Source organism: Triticum aestivum, chromosome 7A (genome assembly GCF_018294505.1).
Source record: "Triticum aestivum cultivar Chinese Spring chromosome 7A, IWGSC CS RefSeq v2.1, whole genome shotgun sequence".
Taxonomy (NCBI): Eukaryota; Viridiplantae; Streptophyta; class Magnoliopsida; order Poales; family Poaceae; genus Triticum; species Triticum aestivum.
Genome location: NC_057812.1, coordinates 623,287,384 through 623,304,263, shown reverse-complemented (window position 1 = coordinate 623,304,263; position 16,880 = coordinate 623,287,384). Strand labels below are relative to the sequence as shown.

Below are 16,880 nucleotides of genomic sequence, written 5' to 3'. Positions count from 1 at the left end.
ATCTGACAGGGCTTGTCGAGCAATTCGTCTAGGACGGGGGTTCCCACTGGACTTTCCATGTGCTTTCTATCGCGTAGTACTTCTATACTATGTGTGCCAATTCTGTAAAGTGTTGTATGCGGTGGTGGTTGAGGGCGTTAAGAATTCCCTTGCCCGTACAGTTATGACAAAAAAACTGAAATTGCATCGTCGTTGCGGCAATCTTTAATCTTGGTTTTAAGAAGGAGGAATCCGGCCCAGAAGTGATGGACTGTTTCCTAAGGTTTTTGCCATATATACATTAGGTCACATATGTCTGGAGGGCCTGAATTACTTGGGGAATATTGATTGTGGTGTGTGGGTGGGTTAAAATCCGAATCCTGACCACGATTGAATCCGGAGCTTGAAGGATCTCTGAGGTCACCAGTTTAGGATCAGGAAGGTCATGGTGACTTCCGGGCTCAATGCCTGATCCTATGTTCATAGGACATGAGGTCTCTTCCCGAGGACGGGTATCCAGCTCGCAGGGCTCGGAAATTCGAACATAGCTGATTCTTAACTTAGGGGAACAAGCTTTCTCGGCTCGTTCCTCAACGACCGCTACCAGATGGGTGATCGGTGGGGACTTGATCTCCCTTTGAGTGGGTTTAAGCCCAATCTGATCATAGTCTGTTGCGACCCCCCAGGGTGGCGATGCGATCTAACAGCTCATTCAAGGACGAGATATCTGTCGGATCCATCTTTTCGGAGTGTTCGAGGCTGATGCGGAGATGATGTTTGGCGATTATAGGGGCCGTCGTTGGGTTAACGGCCGAGCGAGCGTCCATGGTAAAACCGCCGAGCTGGAGGACTTGACCTGGAGTTAGGGTCCTTCCAGAAGTGATATTGTCATTGATGACAAGGTGATACATCGATCCTTCTGTCAAAAACAGAATGAAACTCTCAATGAAAGCACCAATGTCAGTGTCAAAACCGGCCGATCTCAGGTAGGGGGTCCCGAACTGTGTGTCTGAGGATCGAAGGTAACAAGGGACACAGGTAACATGATGTTTCACCCAGGTTCGGACCCTCTTAATGGAGGTAAAACCCTACGTCCTGCTTGATTGTATTTGATGAGTATATGGGTTACAAGAGTTGATCTACCTCGAGATCGTAATGGATAAACCCTAGATGTCTACCCTGTATGAATTCTGATAGCCTCTACGGACTAAATCCTCCGGTTTATATGCACATCGGAGGGGCCTAGGGTTGTACAGAGTCGGTTTGCAGAGGAATGAAATTACATATATGGACAACAATCTTGCCATCCACGCATAGGAGAGTCCTACCCGGACACGGGGGAAAGCCTTCTGCTTTGTATCTTTACGGCCCATCAGTCCGGCCCATACCAAATAGCTCGGACACCCGAGGACCCCCTAATCCAGGACTCCCTCAGTCGCCAATAGTACTAGTGAGACAGAAAGCCTAGATAGCATTTTTTCTCTATTCAATCATATAGTTTGGCCATTTTTTCTTTTTATTCTTGTTTACTTTATTTTATGTCCTAGTCTGTAGTCCCGTTAAAACCCACTTTTATTATCACTTTTATAGCAACCATAGAATAGACTATTTTCAAACTCTGGTTTGGGTGCGAACATAGCTATGTTGTGGTTCAACACTTCCTCTGAAATGCAACTACCATGTGGACTCACAAGTCATCAGCGCCCACGGAGGAGGCCGCCGCCTTGAGGCCCCATTGCGCCCTTGGAGCAGTCGTGCAGCTTGGAGGAGATGCGCGGAAATGGTCATGCCTCCACCCGTGGGCAGGACAACAAACTCATGGAGGGATAACGATGTGTGGCGGGTCGGGCAGTGGTGGTTGTGATGGTCACGACCGATGTGTTGTCGACAGAGAAGAGGAGATAAGGAGTGGGATAAGAGATAAATCATGGTGTGCTAGCCGTTAGATCTGGATAATCCAATGGCCATGAAGTGCGATCTGCGGGAGGCTTGTGCCGACCAATCAGAGCTAAGCACACAGATTGTGTGTTACCTGTTTGTTGTGTGCCAACCTTTTGACACTCGGCAAAGATTTTATACCTTTTTTATTTTCTTGTTTTCTTTTTTCTCTTCATCTAGCAGTGGGCTCCCCCTACTACCGGATCAAATTTGAATTATATCCATTAAACATATAAATTGCACGTAATGACTTAATTTAGCAAATGGACACTGAAATTGGCAAATTTGGACATGAAATATGTGATTGTATTTGAGTGGAGAAAAAGTTTCAAGGTCAAATGATGAAGCATTCGACACTTGGCATTCAAATCCCGCTCCTTCCTTATCAAAACCATGGAAAATACTCATAGATGGTTAGGTTTCTAAGCAGTGCACGTCACAAATGTTAGAATTGTGTCGAATATTATTGTACAAGTTAGGTTACAGTTGGACTTGGCTTTGGACTGTATGTAGACAGGGTAGGAGTTGTGTCCTAATAGGACACTTGTATCCTAGGCCTCTCATATATATCGGAGGTAGACACACGATGTAACCTATGCCAACATAATAGCACAGGCACGCGGGGAAGCCGGCGGTGTGTGCCGGTGCCCGGGCGACCGGGGTGCGGTATTGTGATGGTGTCATGGGGAGGAGCGCCCATAATCAGACCCCGGGGATGTAGCCATATCGGTGAACCTTGTTAACAAATCTCGGTGTCGTGCTGGTGTGATTGCTTGGTCCTCGGTAGATCAGCGATATGCCTCGGATTTATTCTAACAAGTGGTATCAGAGCAAGGTTTGAAGTGGTTGTGGATTGTTGATCTAGCGGAGGTCGTGATTGTGGGTAAGGTCGACGACAAGCGACGCGATCGGGCGGCAGCGGATGTTGCGTGCAGTTTTCATGTCGCGGAAAAGTCTCGGCTAGTGTAGCAACTCGATCGGACGTGCAGGGCATCGCAGCAAGGCGTGCAACGTGTGGTATATACGTGTCATGGACAGCAATGGAATACAAAACAGCGATGGGACTTGTGCAGGCATGCATGGTGCAACCACGGAAGACACCATGGAAGTAACTTTTTTTGGGGGGGTTGCATTGCTAATTGCACAGGTGGTTTCACCCAGAGGTTTGCAGGTTGGTGACACGTGCATAAGGTTTGGAGGAGCCTGGAGGTGTCATAGGGGATCATGCATATACAGGACGTCAAAGCAATGCACGGATGTGTGGGCGAACATGACGCAGGGTGAAGCATGGTTGCAGTCGGATAATTTCGGCTGGGTCGGACTGGACTGTCTGACGGATCGACGTGGATGTTGATCAAAGCAAAAGACGGTGGTGATTTCAGTGACGATGACATAGGAGCGTGATGCTGATGATGGCCGACTTCTAGGGCGTGGAAACACGTGGTGCAGGCCTGAGGGCTTGTGCGGCTTCGACAAACTATGGCGCAGGGTTGATTCAAGACGGTGCACATGAGAGAGCTTGAATTTGACGGGGCGCGGGGTGGCAGTACAACCACCATGGAGTCAAGTTGAAGGTGGAGTAGGAGTCTGATGGATGACTTCACTCTGAGCTGATGGAGGGGCTACGGCGTAAGTTAACGGAGAGTCGAAGCCTATTTCAGCGGGATAGCGAGAGACACGTGGTTTCAGAATGGGTACCAGTGGTCTGATGGAGGCGTGATACTCTGCATCGGTCGGTGATGATCGATGGTTCTCTACAGTGGGAGTTGAGATAGTGGGGGCTAGCTACCTGGGATACTCGACCAGGACAGCAGAGGCTCAACGCGGTGATAGCGGCGAGGCGTGCGGTAAGCACGGGAAACAGCGACAGGCCAAGGCACTGGTGGTCAGACATGTGGTCAGACAAATTATGCAGGGGGTGCTGAAGTAGTGTTGACGAGTACCAGATTCAAGTTGGTGACTAGGTCTATCGGTGCCGGAAGATGGACAGGAGTTGACCATGGAGAATCTATGAAAGTGGCGGAGAGTCTGAAATTGTCAAAAGCTGAGAGAGTACATGGCCATATATTCTGTGATGTTCGGTGCACATGGCAAAGTGCGGATGACAAGTACAGAAGGAGGTTGAGTGCTATAGCTGTGGGATATGTCAGAGACTATCCGGGGAAAAGGGTGAGACAACTGTGAATTTGACTCAAAGTGACACAGGGCGACGGTGAAATTCCTTCAAGTTTCAGACAGACGGTCATGAAAGAGCGGTGATGTTGAGTTCAGGTAACTCTTATATGTGACACCCAATATGTGAGTTGTTCATTTTCACGCAGATTAATGATCAGTGTGTGATGGCGTTGAGCGGATACTCCGGAAGTTGGGAGCACAAAGTAGAGTAACGAGGAACTTAATTTTTGCTCGAGTGTTGACTGTGAAGAAGACGAGAAGGGATTACAGTTGCAGGTGGAGTCATATGGAGTCTGGGAGTAGCAGCAGTACTCATGGCGTATCTCAAGTCCAATGTACATGGAGGTTCGACACATGGATGAATTCAAGATGGTGGAGAATATTCGCCAAGGTGGAGTTTGTTAGAATTGTGTCGAATATTATTGTACAAGTTAGGTTACAGTTGGACTTGGCTTTGGACTGTGCGTAGACAGGATAGGAGTTGTGTCCTAATAGGACACTTGTATCCTAGGCCTCTTATATATATCGGAGGTAGACACACGATGTAACCTATACCAACATAATAGCATAGGCACGCGGGGGAGCCGGCGGCGTGTGCCGGTGCCCGGGCGGCCGGGGTGCGGTATTGTGATGGTGTCATGGGGAGGAGCGCCCGTAGTCAGACCCCGGGGATGTAGCCATATCGGTGAACCTTGTTAACAAATATCGGTGTCGTGCTGGTGTGATTGCTTGGTCCTCGGTAGATCAACTTGACCAATAATATTTGACACAATTCTAACAACAAATTTTGTGAAATCTTCTCAAATTCTTACCACAGTTCTAGGAATAATATAATAACATCATGCCAAGTTTCATCTTTTTCATACTTTGTTTTCAGTTTTGAAATTTAAAAACCAATAACCTCCTTGTGTGACCTCTGTGGCACCCTGATGAATTAAATATTGAAAAAGAACCCCAAAAATGCCAAAATCTCGCTTGTGTCAAGTAATGGTGTATCTTGAGCATAGAAATTTTTCAAGGTTAACCAATGAAACAACCATGACTTCCCCTTCAAAGCTGACCCATTCCCTCTCGAACGCATGATTTTTCCTCAGAGATGGTCCGATTTCCAAGCAATCAACATCAAAAAAATTGCGAAACTTTTCAAAATTTTACCACAACATATAAGGATCATATGATGACACGATGCCTAGTTTGATCCTTTTTTACTTTGGTTGTATTTTTCATTCAAAATGCTAGTAATCTCCACGTCGGGGGTCAAGTCTTGGCATCCTCATGTTTGGAATTCCTTTCTTTCTCTTGTACATGTTCCAACTATAGTCTAAAGATCAAAAATATGTTTTTTCAAAACAATGTTGCAAAAAAATATGCATTTGTAGTTCAGATTTGACTTATATGCACTAAACGACTAAAAATGCACTTCATGACTTACATATAGGAAAATAACCTGAAAATGACAAAATATGGCATGAGTCAAGTAATGGTATATCTATAGCATAGAGAGAATTTCAAGGTCAACTGATGAAGCAAGAGTCACTTCACCTTCAAACTTGACCCGTTTACTCTCGAAACCATGATTCTTCCTCGAAGGTGGTTTGATTTCTAATTAGTCTACATCACAACTTTTGCGAAATCTTCTAGATGTTATTTGCAGAGTGCTCGATAAAATGCAGTTGGAAAATGACCCAACACTTGGCAAAACACAGCTTTTCCAGTAGTGAGAGTGACAAAAAGGATCGGAGGGAGTAGTATGATCTTTTACTGAGCTAAAATGATATAGTATGATGATTTCATTAAAAAAAATTGTAGTGTGATGATGCAAATCATATTCACGTACCAATGCATGACTGTATATAAACAATGATCAGGAAAATGAGTAGCTACAGCGTACAGATTAACATATCTGACGTATGAGCCCAAGATATTTCTTGGTATTTTGTGGCCTAGCTGGTACGGTGGTACTACGACCCCAATACCCATGATGATTCCATGGAATGGTTGGAACTTGGAAGGGTGGGGTCAATATAATGAGATGGGAGGCCACTTGATGGATCGTCCTTCGCCAGCTCACTCGATGGGCACAGCCAGAGGCAGAAACCATGGCAGATTCGAGCATGGATCGATGGAGCCTGTGTAGCGAATTCTAGTGGAGTTGAAAGGTGGCATCATGGGATGCGCTCCGCCGCACGCCTTGATTGATCTTCAACGCGTCCGGTCGACTCAGACCGGGGCCATGCTGTGCAATGCAGTGTACGTGCACGCGTGATGCTACGTTGACGATAAATTGGCTCTGGGGCCTGCACGCTGTGCCAATCACCAGTATGCGTAAGTGTGACTCCAGAATTATGCGGACACAGTGGCACTAGTGTAGTACTACAAGTTCTACGACCCTCAGAACCATCTATAGATGATTTCTGAAGGAGGAAGGGAGGTGCGCTGGCGCTCCGTCCTCTCACGAAAATCAATCTCCCCCCGCTCCTGGGACCAGCCGTGCGCGCGCTGCTTTCCCGCTGTGCCGGTGCGTCGCCACAATGCTTATCGCCCCGCCGTGTGTCCCCGTGACCGGACACGCGCGTGCACCTCCCGGTGGCCGGCCGGCGCGTGCACTCGTCTCCTCGCGCCTGGTGTCCCTCGCCAGCCAGCCACGCAAGGCACAGCGCAGACCGTCGCAGTGCACGGGCTAGGCCGGCTTTGCTTCTCTCGTCTGGGTCCGCACCGCCTTATCTCGTCTGGACCAGTGGTGCGCCCGCCGACGCGAGGTCCGTTTCGTCTCCGGTGGCAGCTTGCATGCACACACTGCAGGACAATGAGAAGGAGCTCTCGACCCAGGCAGCTTGCATGCACACGCACTGCAGGACAATGAGAAGGAGCTTTCGACCCAAAGCCAAATTCGATGGATCCGGGGCCAAAGGTCTTTAAAATATCGTCCCCCATCTGATATCTGCCATAGCAAATGCATATCATGTCCCTCTACAACAGCTGTACTGTAATGATTCGAACAATGGTTGCGATGTACATATACGATATGATTGTTTATTTGGCAGGTGCGATATTCATGCCTGGCATTCATGGCCCTATCGTCGACCAGCCTGACCTGCACACAATACGCACACGCCATGCATAATGCAACACAGTCCGATGCTGTGCGCGCGTCTACTGCATTTTCAGCGGAGCAGCTGTGACCATGGGTCCATGGCTAGCTGCTGCTCGGTGGCGCGGAGCACGCACGCACGCACGCACGGGAATCGTGTGATTGGCCCTGCGTCTGCGCACGGCCGTGGGCCGGGGAGCAGGCAGAAGACGACGTTCGACGGCGTACGGCGATGTGCGTGCACCCGGTTGGCGAATGGCAACCAGCTGTGCGTAATCATGGTGAGGGCAAAAACACACACGTCGACGTCTGTTTCCTCTTCACTGCTCGGTTCTTGACTCTGCGACGCTCATGTCGGCTTGCTCATTCCATCTTACTCCTGCATCTTTGCATTTTCGACTCGTCCAATCGTCTGCTTCGAAAAACTATCAATTGCCGCATGTTTTTCGCTCCTATATGACAGTGTTAGTGTTAACCGCATCCACCGTCGTTATCAGGTGTGCATGTTTGATGCTGAGGGGCGAATTGACCGTGGGTAAATCAGCGTGCGACTACTGCGAGATTAGAAAAAAGTCTAAAATAAACCTTGAATTTGTACGCCAAGTCTGAATCAAACCTTGTACTCTTAATCCCTAAAATCAGCACCCTCATCTTATTGATCCCGGTTAATTCCGACCCTATTTTTGTTTGGCACAACAGGAAAACATCTGATCCTGGCCGGGATCACTTACGTCTCTAGTCAATAGTCATTTGCCTAAAAATATCTCTCGCTAGTCATTCTCGCTCTCTCATCTACACTACAGTTGCATCATCTACCTAGGGGCGCGCGCGGAGGCGAACATCCAGACCGGACCCTCCACTCACTGGAGTAGCAATAGTGGATGCTGGGAAAATCAAAACGAATCACGAATTACCAGGAACCTAATGTTGTGGTAGGAATTCCGGTGAAGATGTGAAGATGGCTGGCGGCGAAAGTTTATGGTAGCGAGACGCTTCAGTTGAGGATGGTCGAAATTGATTGAGCGTCAAGCCGTCAGCAGAATTAGACTAAGAGCATCTCCAAATGCGCGCTAAATATTCGACACGCTGGATAAACCAACAATTTGGCGCGCGAGAGGCTGCGCGGCGCGCTCCAGCAGACACGGGAAAGTTTGAGCGTGAAAAAGATGTGTGTGCGGGGAAAAAGCGGCAGCGCGTGCAACAGTTTTGGCACGCGTCAACCAACACGCTGGTTAAAAGCCGCACGCAAGCGCCCGCCGCTACTCTTTCCCTCCTGTCGTGCCTTCTTCCTCGCCTCTTCCAGTGCCCCGCCGCCGCCGCGCCTTCTCCCCTCGCCTCTTCCAGTGCCCTGCCATGCCGCTGCATCCCCGGAGCAGGTCCGGCTACCGCGACGTCCGCCCGCCCCTCTGGCGTGTATTACTCGGAGATCCACTCCGGCGATACACGTCTCAGGCTCGGCACGTTCGAGACTGCCCACTAGGCCGCCCGCGCGTACGATGCGGCGGCGTGACGCCCCGAGCGGCCTTGGTCACAGATGAACTTCACCGATGTGCGGATGCGCGAGCAGGCGCAGGAGCTCGCGCCTCCCCCGTGACTTATCAACGACGAGGATCGCCGCCTCCAACGGACGTAGCGCCGCCTCCTCATCGCCAAGGCGGACGAGCATGCCATGGCGGTGTAGCGCGAGCGCTTCCCGCAGGATGTCACCGCCGAGAACGAGTTCTGCGCGCAAAGGAGGACGGAGCAAGCCGTGCGTCTGGCGGACAAGCATATGCGCGGAAGTAACATGCAGAAGCCCAGATCAAGCTAGGACCTACATCGACCTGGGACAATGAAGATCCTCGGTGGCTCTATGCATTTACGTCGTCGGACTACACCATTGAGGAGGACGAGGAGTAGTTTTATTTAGTATCGTTTTATTTATTTTTATTAGCATCGTATGAACTGGCTTGTGGTTTGGGGAACTATGCTATGAAATTTAAAGTTCTAAACTATGTGTTGTTTCATATATTTTTTCGTATGTATTGTTTCAAAAAAAATCCAAACGCGTGCTGGGTTTTACCGCGCCTGGTGAAGCGCTATAGTGGAGCGCTAAATTTTGCAGCGCCTTAAAAAGCAACCACCCTCCTACGCGCGCTAAAATGTTATTTCAACACTGCCAAAAAAACTTAGCGGTGCCGCGCTACCGCGCACCTGTTGGAGATGCTCTAAGCCCTGGAGGTAGAGGGGCGGTCCTCTTCCTCTCGCCCGTCTGCGTGCTCCGGCAATAGCTCGCGGATGCGCTTGCCCCGCTTGAGCCCAAGCCAGACTTGAACAATTTCTTCATGTGCTCCAAGGATGTCGTATACGAGCTCAGAGTGCCTGCTGTGACTCGTGACCCTTAGCATCAACGGCTCACCTCATACATCTCCGCAGTAGTCTGGGCGCTCACCTTGCACATGAGAGAGAGAGATTAGGAAGAAGATAATGTGTGCCATGGTCGTTGCCTCGTTGGTGAGAAAAATGTCTAATCCAGGTTGGGATTGTCTTTTCCCACTTCGACAAACATGTCCAGAATGGTGTAGGGTCAGGGATTAACGAGGATCGATAAGGTTAGGGTGCTGATTTCCAGGATTAATAGTTCAAGGTTTGAATCAAACTTAGACTACGAGTTTAAGGTTTATTTCAGACTTTTTCCGCGAGATTATAACAGCTGCGGAGCCGCAGAAGTGCGGAAGACAAACCTATTTCGATTTTTGGAAAGAGGTGTCCCTAGAAACCCCATATACTCCCTCACTCCTGAATTACTTGCCGCATAAATAAATAAAAATGAATGTATTTAGAATTAAAATATGTCTTGATACATCCATTTGCCCGACAAGTGTTTTCAGACAGAGGGCTTTTTTCCTTTGTTTTAGGCCGTAGTCTAGTCTAATTATTGCATTTCGTTGTGCGCTTAGGGCATCTTCAAAGCGGATCCTCAAACCACCAATAATCATCTTGCATGGTCCAGACGTGTTGAAACATCCAACACCGGTCCATATCTGTCTGTTGAGCAGTTTGAATGTATTTTTTTCGGCAAACACGCGACAAATAGGGAGAAGGCTTTCCGAGAGTCCAGACAGCAGCCACGTAGGACTCTGATAAACCCGGCCCAACCAAAACCCCTCCCGGGCCCGCACATCCATCCTCCCATTTTCTCTCCTTCTCTCTCTCTCTCTCTCTCTCTCTCTCTCTCTCTCTCTCTCTCTCTCTCTCTCTCTCTCTCTCTCTCTTGCGTTCGTCACCGCCCCACCACCCCAGCCGTCACGCCGCACCCCTGCCGAAACTCGACGGGTCCATCACCTCCAACGGTACACCCGGGCTCTATGCCGCTTCTCCTCTGCCAACATTCCACGCCTCTACGCCGACCGCCACATAGATACCCGCTCCTACGATGCTCACCAAGCCCGACAACTGTTCGGTGAATTTCTCAAGTTAAATATTTTTGTCCTTTCTTCTTTGAAGCAATGCATTTAGATATGCGAGCACTATGTTGAGTCATCCAACGGCTTGTCCGACGAGGAGGACTACACAGATGAGACAACGATAATGCAAGCGGTGCTTGCAGAACCGGGGCATGCGGAGGAGCATGTTTTGAATTTCAAGGGTGGTCATCGAGTGCTCAATCACAACCAAGCGCGCGGCCATTTGACATTGATGAACGACTACTTTGCCCCTGATGTCGTCTTCGCTGACAATTTTTGGCGCCGCTTTCGAATGTGCAAAAGTATCTTCGCTCGTCTCTACCATGGCACCCAGTCCTTTGATGACTTGGAAGGATCGGGTTCCTTGGTTATCAGAAGTGCATGACCGCACTACAGATGCTTGCATATGGCACGACCATCGATTCGTGGTACGGGTACCTACAGATGTCCGAGAGCACATGTGGAGATGCCATGATCAGGTTTGTTCACATGCATCAACAAATTCAGTAATCAGCATCGAGCAACTCACGAGCGACCGAAGGAGGATCTGATTGAGCATCTGTGGGCAGTTAAGGGGGATAACAATGTTGGAGTGTAATATTTGAAGTTTTTAAAATTTGAACTATTGCTGCATTAAAACTATTTTAGACTATATATGCGGCTATTTGAATGTGCGGACTTATAAAAAAAATTGGAGTCGGATGTATGCGGATAGAGTTGGATGGCCGCCTTGTGCATCAGTGTCCTTATACTGCGAAATATCTATCTCATTTTATCTGTAAAGCTGATATGATCATCCAGTTATGTTATGTTTTAAGCACCATATGGGGAAGACTAGTATAGGATCACACATTAGGTGAGATCAATGAAATCAATTTTTTGAAAATACAAAAACACGTTCAAATATTCTCGAAAAAATTACAGACACACATCAATGTTTGATACAACCTTAAAAAGTTTCAGCTTCTAATTCGACCTACAGTAATAGAAACAAAAAAGACAAAATCATATGTGAATAGTGTCAAATTAATATTCACCCAAAGCAACCACTATTCACATTCCCAAATGAACCGCTATTCACATTCGAATTTGTCTTTCTTTTTAATCTCTAAATGTACATCAAGTCTTGAGATGATTTTTTTCCGGAGTTGTAGACATACCCTCAAGTATGTTGTTTTCAAAGTGTCTAAATATTAAAAAAAAAGTTGATCTTATTGATCTCACCTAAATGTGAGATTCTATACTAGTCTCCCCCGCACCATAAAGATTCAGCAATGGGCGTGACCTGACCTACAAAAGAGAAGCCAATACCATGTGACCTGACCTACAAAAGAGAAGCCAATACCAATATGGCATCAGATTTGTGAGGGGGCTAGAGCAACCAAATGGTTCGCTATGAGAAAGCACGTCGTGCGAACAAAAATGTACGATATAAAAAAAAGGATTTGCCATGATGTAGGTAAAATAGACAGAATTAAAAAAAATCCAATCTTATAGACAACAAATTTGCACATCTAGATAACATGGCAACATTTTGAAAAGGTTTGTAGCAGATGTAAAAAAAATAAGATAATTTTCAATTCCTAAAAAAATCAAAGGAGAGGGGATTAGAAAAAAATAGTTGCATGGCAAAATATAATGAAAAATGTTTGTAGAAACATGGCAAATATGATAAATTCATCTCAAGATCACATGTGAGTTTTACCAAATTTATTTGAACATACCATGGAAAAACTTATAAATGAAGTTCGTCGTAGCAAAATTTGAATGTAATGAACACATGGCAATTTTAGCATGTTAAAATATTTTAAAAATAATTCACCATGGCAAAAATATTCAAATAAGAAAATTATGAAAAGAATTTTCCATGGTATGTTCCACAAAATTGCCATGGTATGTTCAAGTAATTTACCATTGTGTAACTTTTTCACCCTGACTTACCATCACATTACATAAATGTATTTTAACTTTGCCGTGGTTGTATAGTTTAAGATGGCAAGACAATAAAAAATGTGTTGACATGGCAACAGAGTTTTTAGTTTTTTCAATGATAATGATGCAAAAATTGATTTTATTATATAAAATACAAAGAAAAGGTGCCCATTGTGGAAATAATAGAAATTTCATGATATTAAAAATAAAATTTATGTGCTCTTAATAATAAAATGGCCATATTTTACATTTTCTTTGTTATAACATAAAATCAAACACATAAAATTGCCATGATAGAGAATAATAAAAATACCATGATCAACATAATAAAATTTCCATGATAGAAAATAATAAAAATCCCATGATCAACATAATAAAATTTCCATGCTACCTATAAAAAAATTACAGATGGAAAATTTAATAAGCTTGTTATTTGAAAAATATGGAATATTTCAGAAAAAAATCTCTAAAACAATCAAGGCAACCTTTGGAATTTTGTAATTCGCACATGGCAAAGTTAGAGATTTTTTTTGTTTGGAAAGATGGCAAACTTTAAGAATTTATTTAAAAAATAGCATGTTATGGGCTGTATATGTGTTGGATGCTACGAGGAAAAAAATTGTTCGTGCTTCACATCTTTGTTAAAGATGGTGTCATATTAAGTTCAATTTAAATTTTTTCTCTATGTGCACATAATTTTGGACCATTGTTTTTGCATCAATTTTAGTTGTTTTGAAACACCTACTCCCTCAGTTCCTAAATATTTGTCTTTTTAAAGATTTCAAATGGATTACCACATAAGGATGTATATAGACATATTTTAGAGTGTAGATTCACTCATTTTGCTCCATATGTAGTCACTTGTTGAAATCTCTAGAAAGTCAATATTTAAGAACGGAGGAAGTATTTATTACACAGTTGTCACAACACTTGGGGCATCATCTAGTTTACTAAACATGGATATACATAGATCCCTATCTAGTAATGGAATAATTATTCCTAATATTTTTAAGGATTATGAAATACTTATCTTACACGTGGTCTACATGTATTGTTCTTCACATTTTTTGTAGTAAGCAAACTGATTTTTGTGATTTTTCCTTACATAAAGAAGCACAATCGAGTAAGCCAAATAAAAAATAAAAATAAAAGTTACTTCGGTATCAAACTATCAGAGTCAATGCCTTCGTACCTTTGAAGTGAAAATAAATTTCCTGGTTTCAAATGGATGCATGAGCAATCAGTTCCATTATTCCAATAGGTGAGAACCTAAATTAATTGAACACGTCCTGACCAGAGACGTGGCCCTTGCTAGACTTGATGTCAAGCAATTTTCTCATCGTTTAGATTGTTGAGGAGAAAAATCAAGGCTGCTAAAACTAGATGATACCTCATGCAGTGTTACATAAATCGGTTGCCTTACAATTCAATGAGATTTGTTTGTACGAAACATAAATATTTTGATAAAAAATGAAAAGTGGAATTGAATATACATATTATTTATTGTATTTATTTCTTGTATATAGTTGTAAAAGATTTATTGAATGTAAGTACCATAAAAAGCATTTTGTCATACATGATTGTATGTGACCCTTTTTCCTATGCATGATTACATGTCGAGGTGACATACTTCCATTGTAAGATAAATAGGTTAATGAAAATAACCTACTTATAATTGTATAGCATTAGAGGATTAGTGACCAGAACAGCCTTAACATGAAAGTACTCCCTCCGTCTCAAATTGCGTATCTTAAATTTATCTAAATACGGATGCATCTAACACGTAATCACTAGCTAAGGGCATCGATTGCCAATCCCAAATAATAGCAACGATAGCTCTGAGACATGAGAGAGTTCTATCCATTTTGTGTTGTCTCAACCTATCTAACATACCAGGAATCATCACACGCTTCGAGATGAAAAAGATTGTCGCAAATAATAGGTCGTCCATCCATCCCTGACTAATTCTTGTTCATGCATCATGTATGTTTTGTACTGCCATTTGGGTACAAAACACAAAATCATCTCAAATAATCATATAATAAAATCAAAAGCTGTTGCCTTGCCTCCTGAAATCTGCTATACGTCTCGATCGATGCTTAACGTCGTCTTGCTGTAGGTGAGAGCCTCTGGCGTGACCATGTCGGGGCAGTCAGGCGTCTCATTTTCCATCAGAAAATTGTTCGCTACTCACTCGCCACAGTACCGTCCTGCCCTGTCTCCTCTCCTCTGGCGCCAACTCACACGCAAATACACCCGAGCTGGCGAACTCCTCTCCGATTCGCCGAACCATCCATCCATCCGGCACGCCACGCTTATCTCCAAACCACTATATAAACGCCCTCACGTCCTGCTCATTCCACTCACACAACACAAGCTTCCATCAAGCTTTCTCCTCATCTTCATCTTCTAGCACTTGTTCTTCCTAGCTAGCTCTAGTTGGGTGAGCTTACTTTTGGGAGCATCGAGCCCGCAACGCATGGCGGTGTCGGTGCTGGCCATCCTGCTCGCCTCTTGTGCCCTGGCGGCGGCGAGCTTCGACAAGGAGTTCGACGTCACCTGGGGTGACGGGCGCGGCAAGATCCTCGACAACGGCCAGCTCCTCACGCTGGGGCTCGATAAGGTCTCCGGCTCCGGGTTCCAGTCCAAGCACGAGTACCTCTACGGCAAGATCGACATGCAGCTCAAGCTCGTCCCCGGCAACTCCGCCGGCACCGTCACGGCCTACTACGTACGCCGGCATTCATTCTTTCCTCTGCTTTTCGGTCTTGATCGGATGACACGGTTGCCTAACTTCGTTCGGTTTGGCGTGTATGAATGTGCAGCTGTCGTCGCAGGGGCCGACGCACGACGAGATCGACTTCGAGTTCCTGGGCAACGTCACCGGCGAGCCGTACACGCTGCACACCAACGTGTTCACGCAGGGGCAGGGCCAACGGGAGCAGCAGTTCCGCCTTTGGTTCGATCCCACCAACGACTTCCACACCTACTCCATCCTCTGGAACCCCAAGCACATCATGTAAGTTTATTAATCGCCATTACCACCAACAAGAAGTTCAGTGACTGATTTAGTTGTAAATGCAGCTTCATGGTGGACGACATGCCGATCAGAGACTTCAGGAACCTGGAGGGAAAGGGCATCGCATTCCCCAAGAACCAGCCGATGCGCCTCTACTCCAGCCTCTGGAACGCCGACGACTGGGCCACGCAGGGCGGCCGCGTCAAGACGGACTGGTCCCATGCCCCGTTCTCCGCCTCGTACCGCGGCTTCAAGGCCGACGCGTGCGTGGTGACCGCGGGTGGCCAGCCGCGCTGCGGTGCCAGCATCGGCACAGACGCGGCCCCAGGCATTGGTGGCGCAGCCGCGGCCGGCGACTGGTACAACCAGGAGCTGGATCTGACGCGGCAGGAGCGCATGCGTTGGGTGCAGAGCAATTACATGATCTACAACTACTGCACTGACCCCAAGCGCGTCGCCACGGGCGTCCCCGCCGAGTGCTCCATGTAGTCCCCATGTCCATCGAGCTATATATCCGGCAGCTGCTAGCATTGGCCTGCATATCCGTTGATGGCCGGAGGAAGACGGCCGGAGATAGGAAAGATGGGGTGTATGTATAGACCGAAATCCATCAATAAGGATTGGTAATGGGAAATTTGTAAAGTAACCGGTGGTTCAATTCTTGTGCAATATATTACCTCCTCTTACGTCCTTTGTTCAGAATTTGCTAAATCTCAATCGACTGGGATTTAACAAAGTCTTAGTTGATACTCCCTCTGTAAACTAATATAAAAGCGTTTAGATTACTAAAATAGTGATCTAAACACTCTTATATTAGTTTACGGAGGGAGTACTATATTCGTGAAAGTTTTAGCAACAACATGACATCCATTTCTTCGTGAAAGTTTTTATACGAGTGCAACAATAAATTTAGTATTTTGTTCCCCAAAAGTTTCAGTTTTTTTTTTACTTTTTTACAAATTACTATGTTTTAAAAAAACTCAGGTGTAGTTACACCCGAGAGCCATACGTCCCGTCCGTATTTTTGATCCCTATAGGGAATTTGGCAAAAAAAGAAACTTACTATTGCTCCTACCAAATAATTCTTGTATGTGGAGAATGGATAGAAGTACGTGTGTGTAATAAAGTGTCAAGATGATCATTTTGGCATGTGGAAATTTTAGAAAATGAAAAAGAAAGTACTACTCTAACTTAAGGCGAAAACAGCCAACTTGTGATTCACTCTGTTGGCACCAGAGACAGAACAGAACAAGGACGTTGCGAGATCCAAACCCTTGTCCGATATTCAAATGTCCTCCTT

The 16,880-nt window shown here is 45.8% G+C and overlaps 1 protein-coding gene across 1 annotated transcript; it reads left to right on the top strand.

The window, feature by feature from the left end:
* Window positions 1-14,913: 14,913 nt before the first annotated feature.
* On the top strand, window positions 14,914-16,266 carry LOC123148736 (probable xyloglucan endotransglucosylase/hydrolase protein 23). Its single transcript, XM_044568226.1, has 3 exons — window positions 14,914-15,292; window positions 15,387-15,580; window positions 15,646-16,266. Exons 1-3 carry the CDS (start codon window positions 15,041-15,043, stop codon window positions 16,067-16,069), a joined length of 870 nt encoding a protein of 289 aa, XP_044424161.1. The 5' UTR covers window positions 14,914-15,040; the 3' UTR covers window positions 16,070-16,266.
* Window positions 16,267-16,880: the final 614 nt, after the last annotated feature.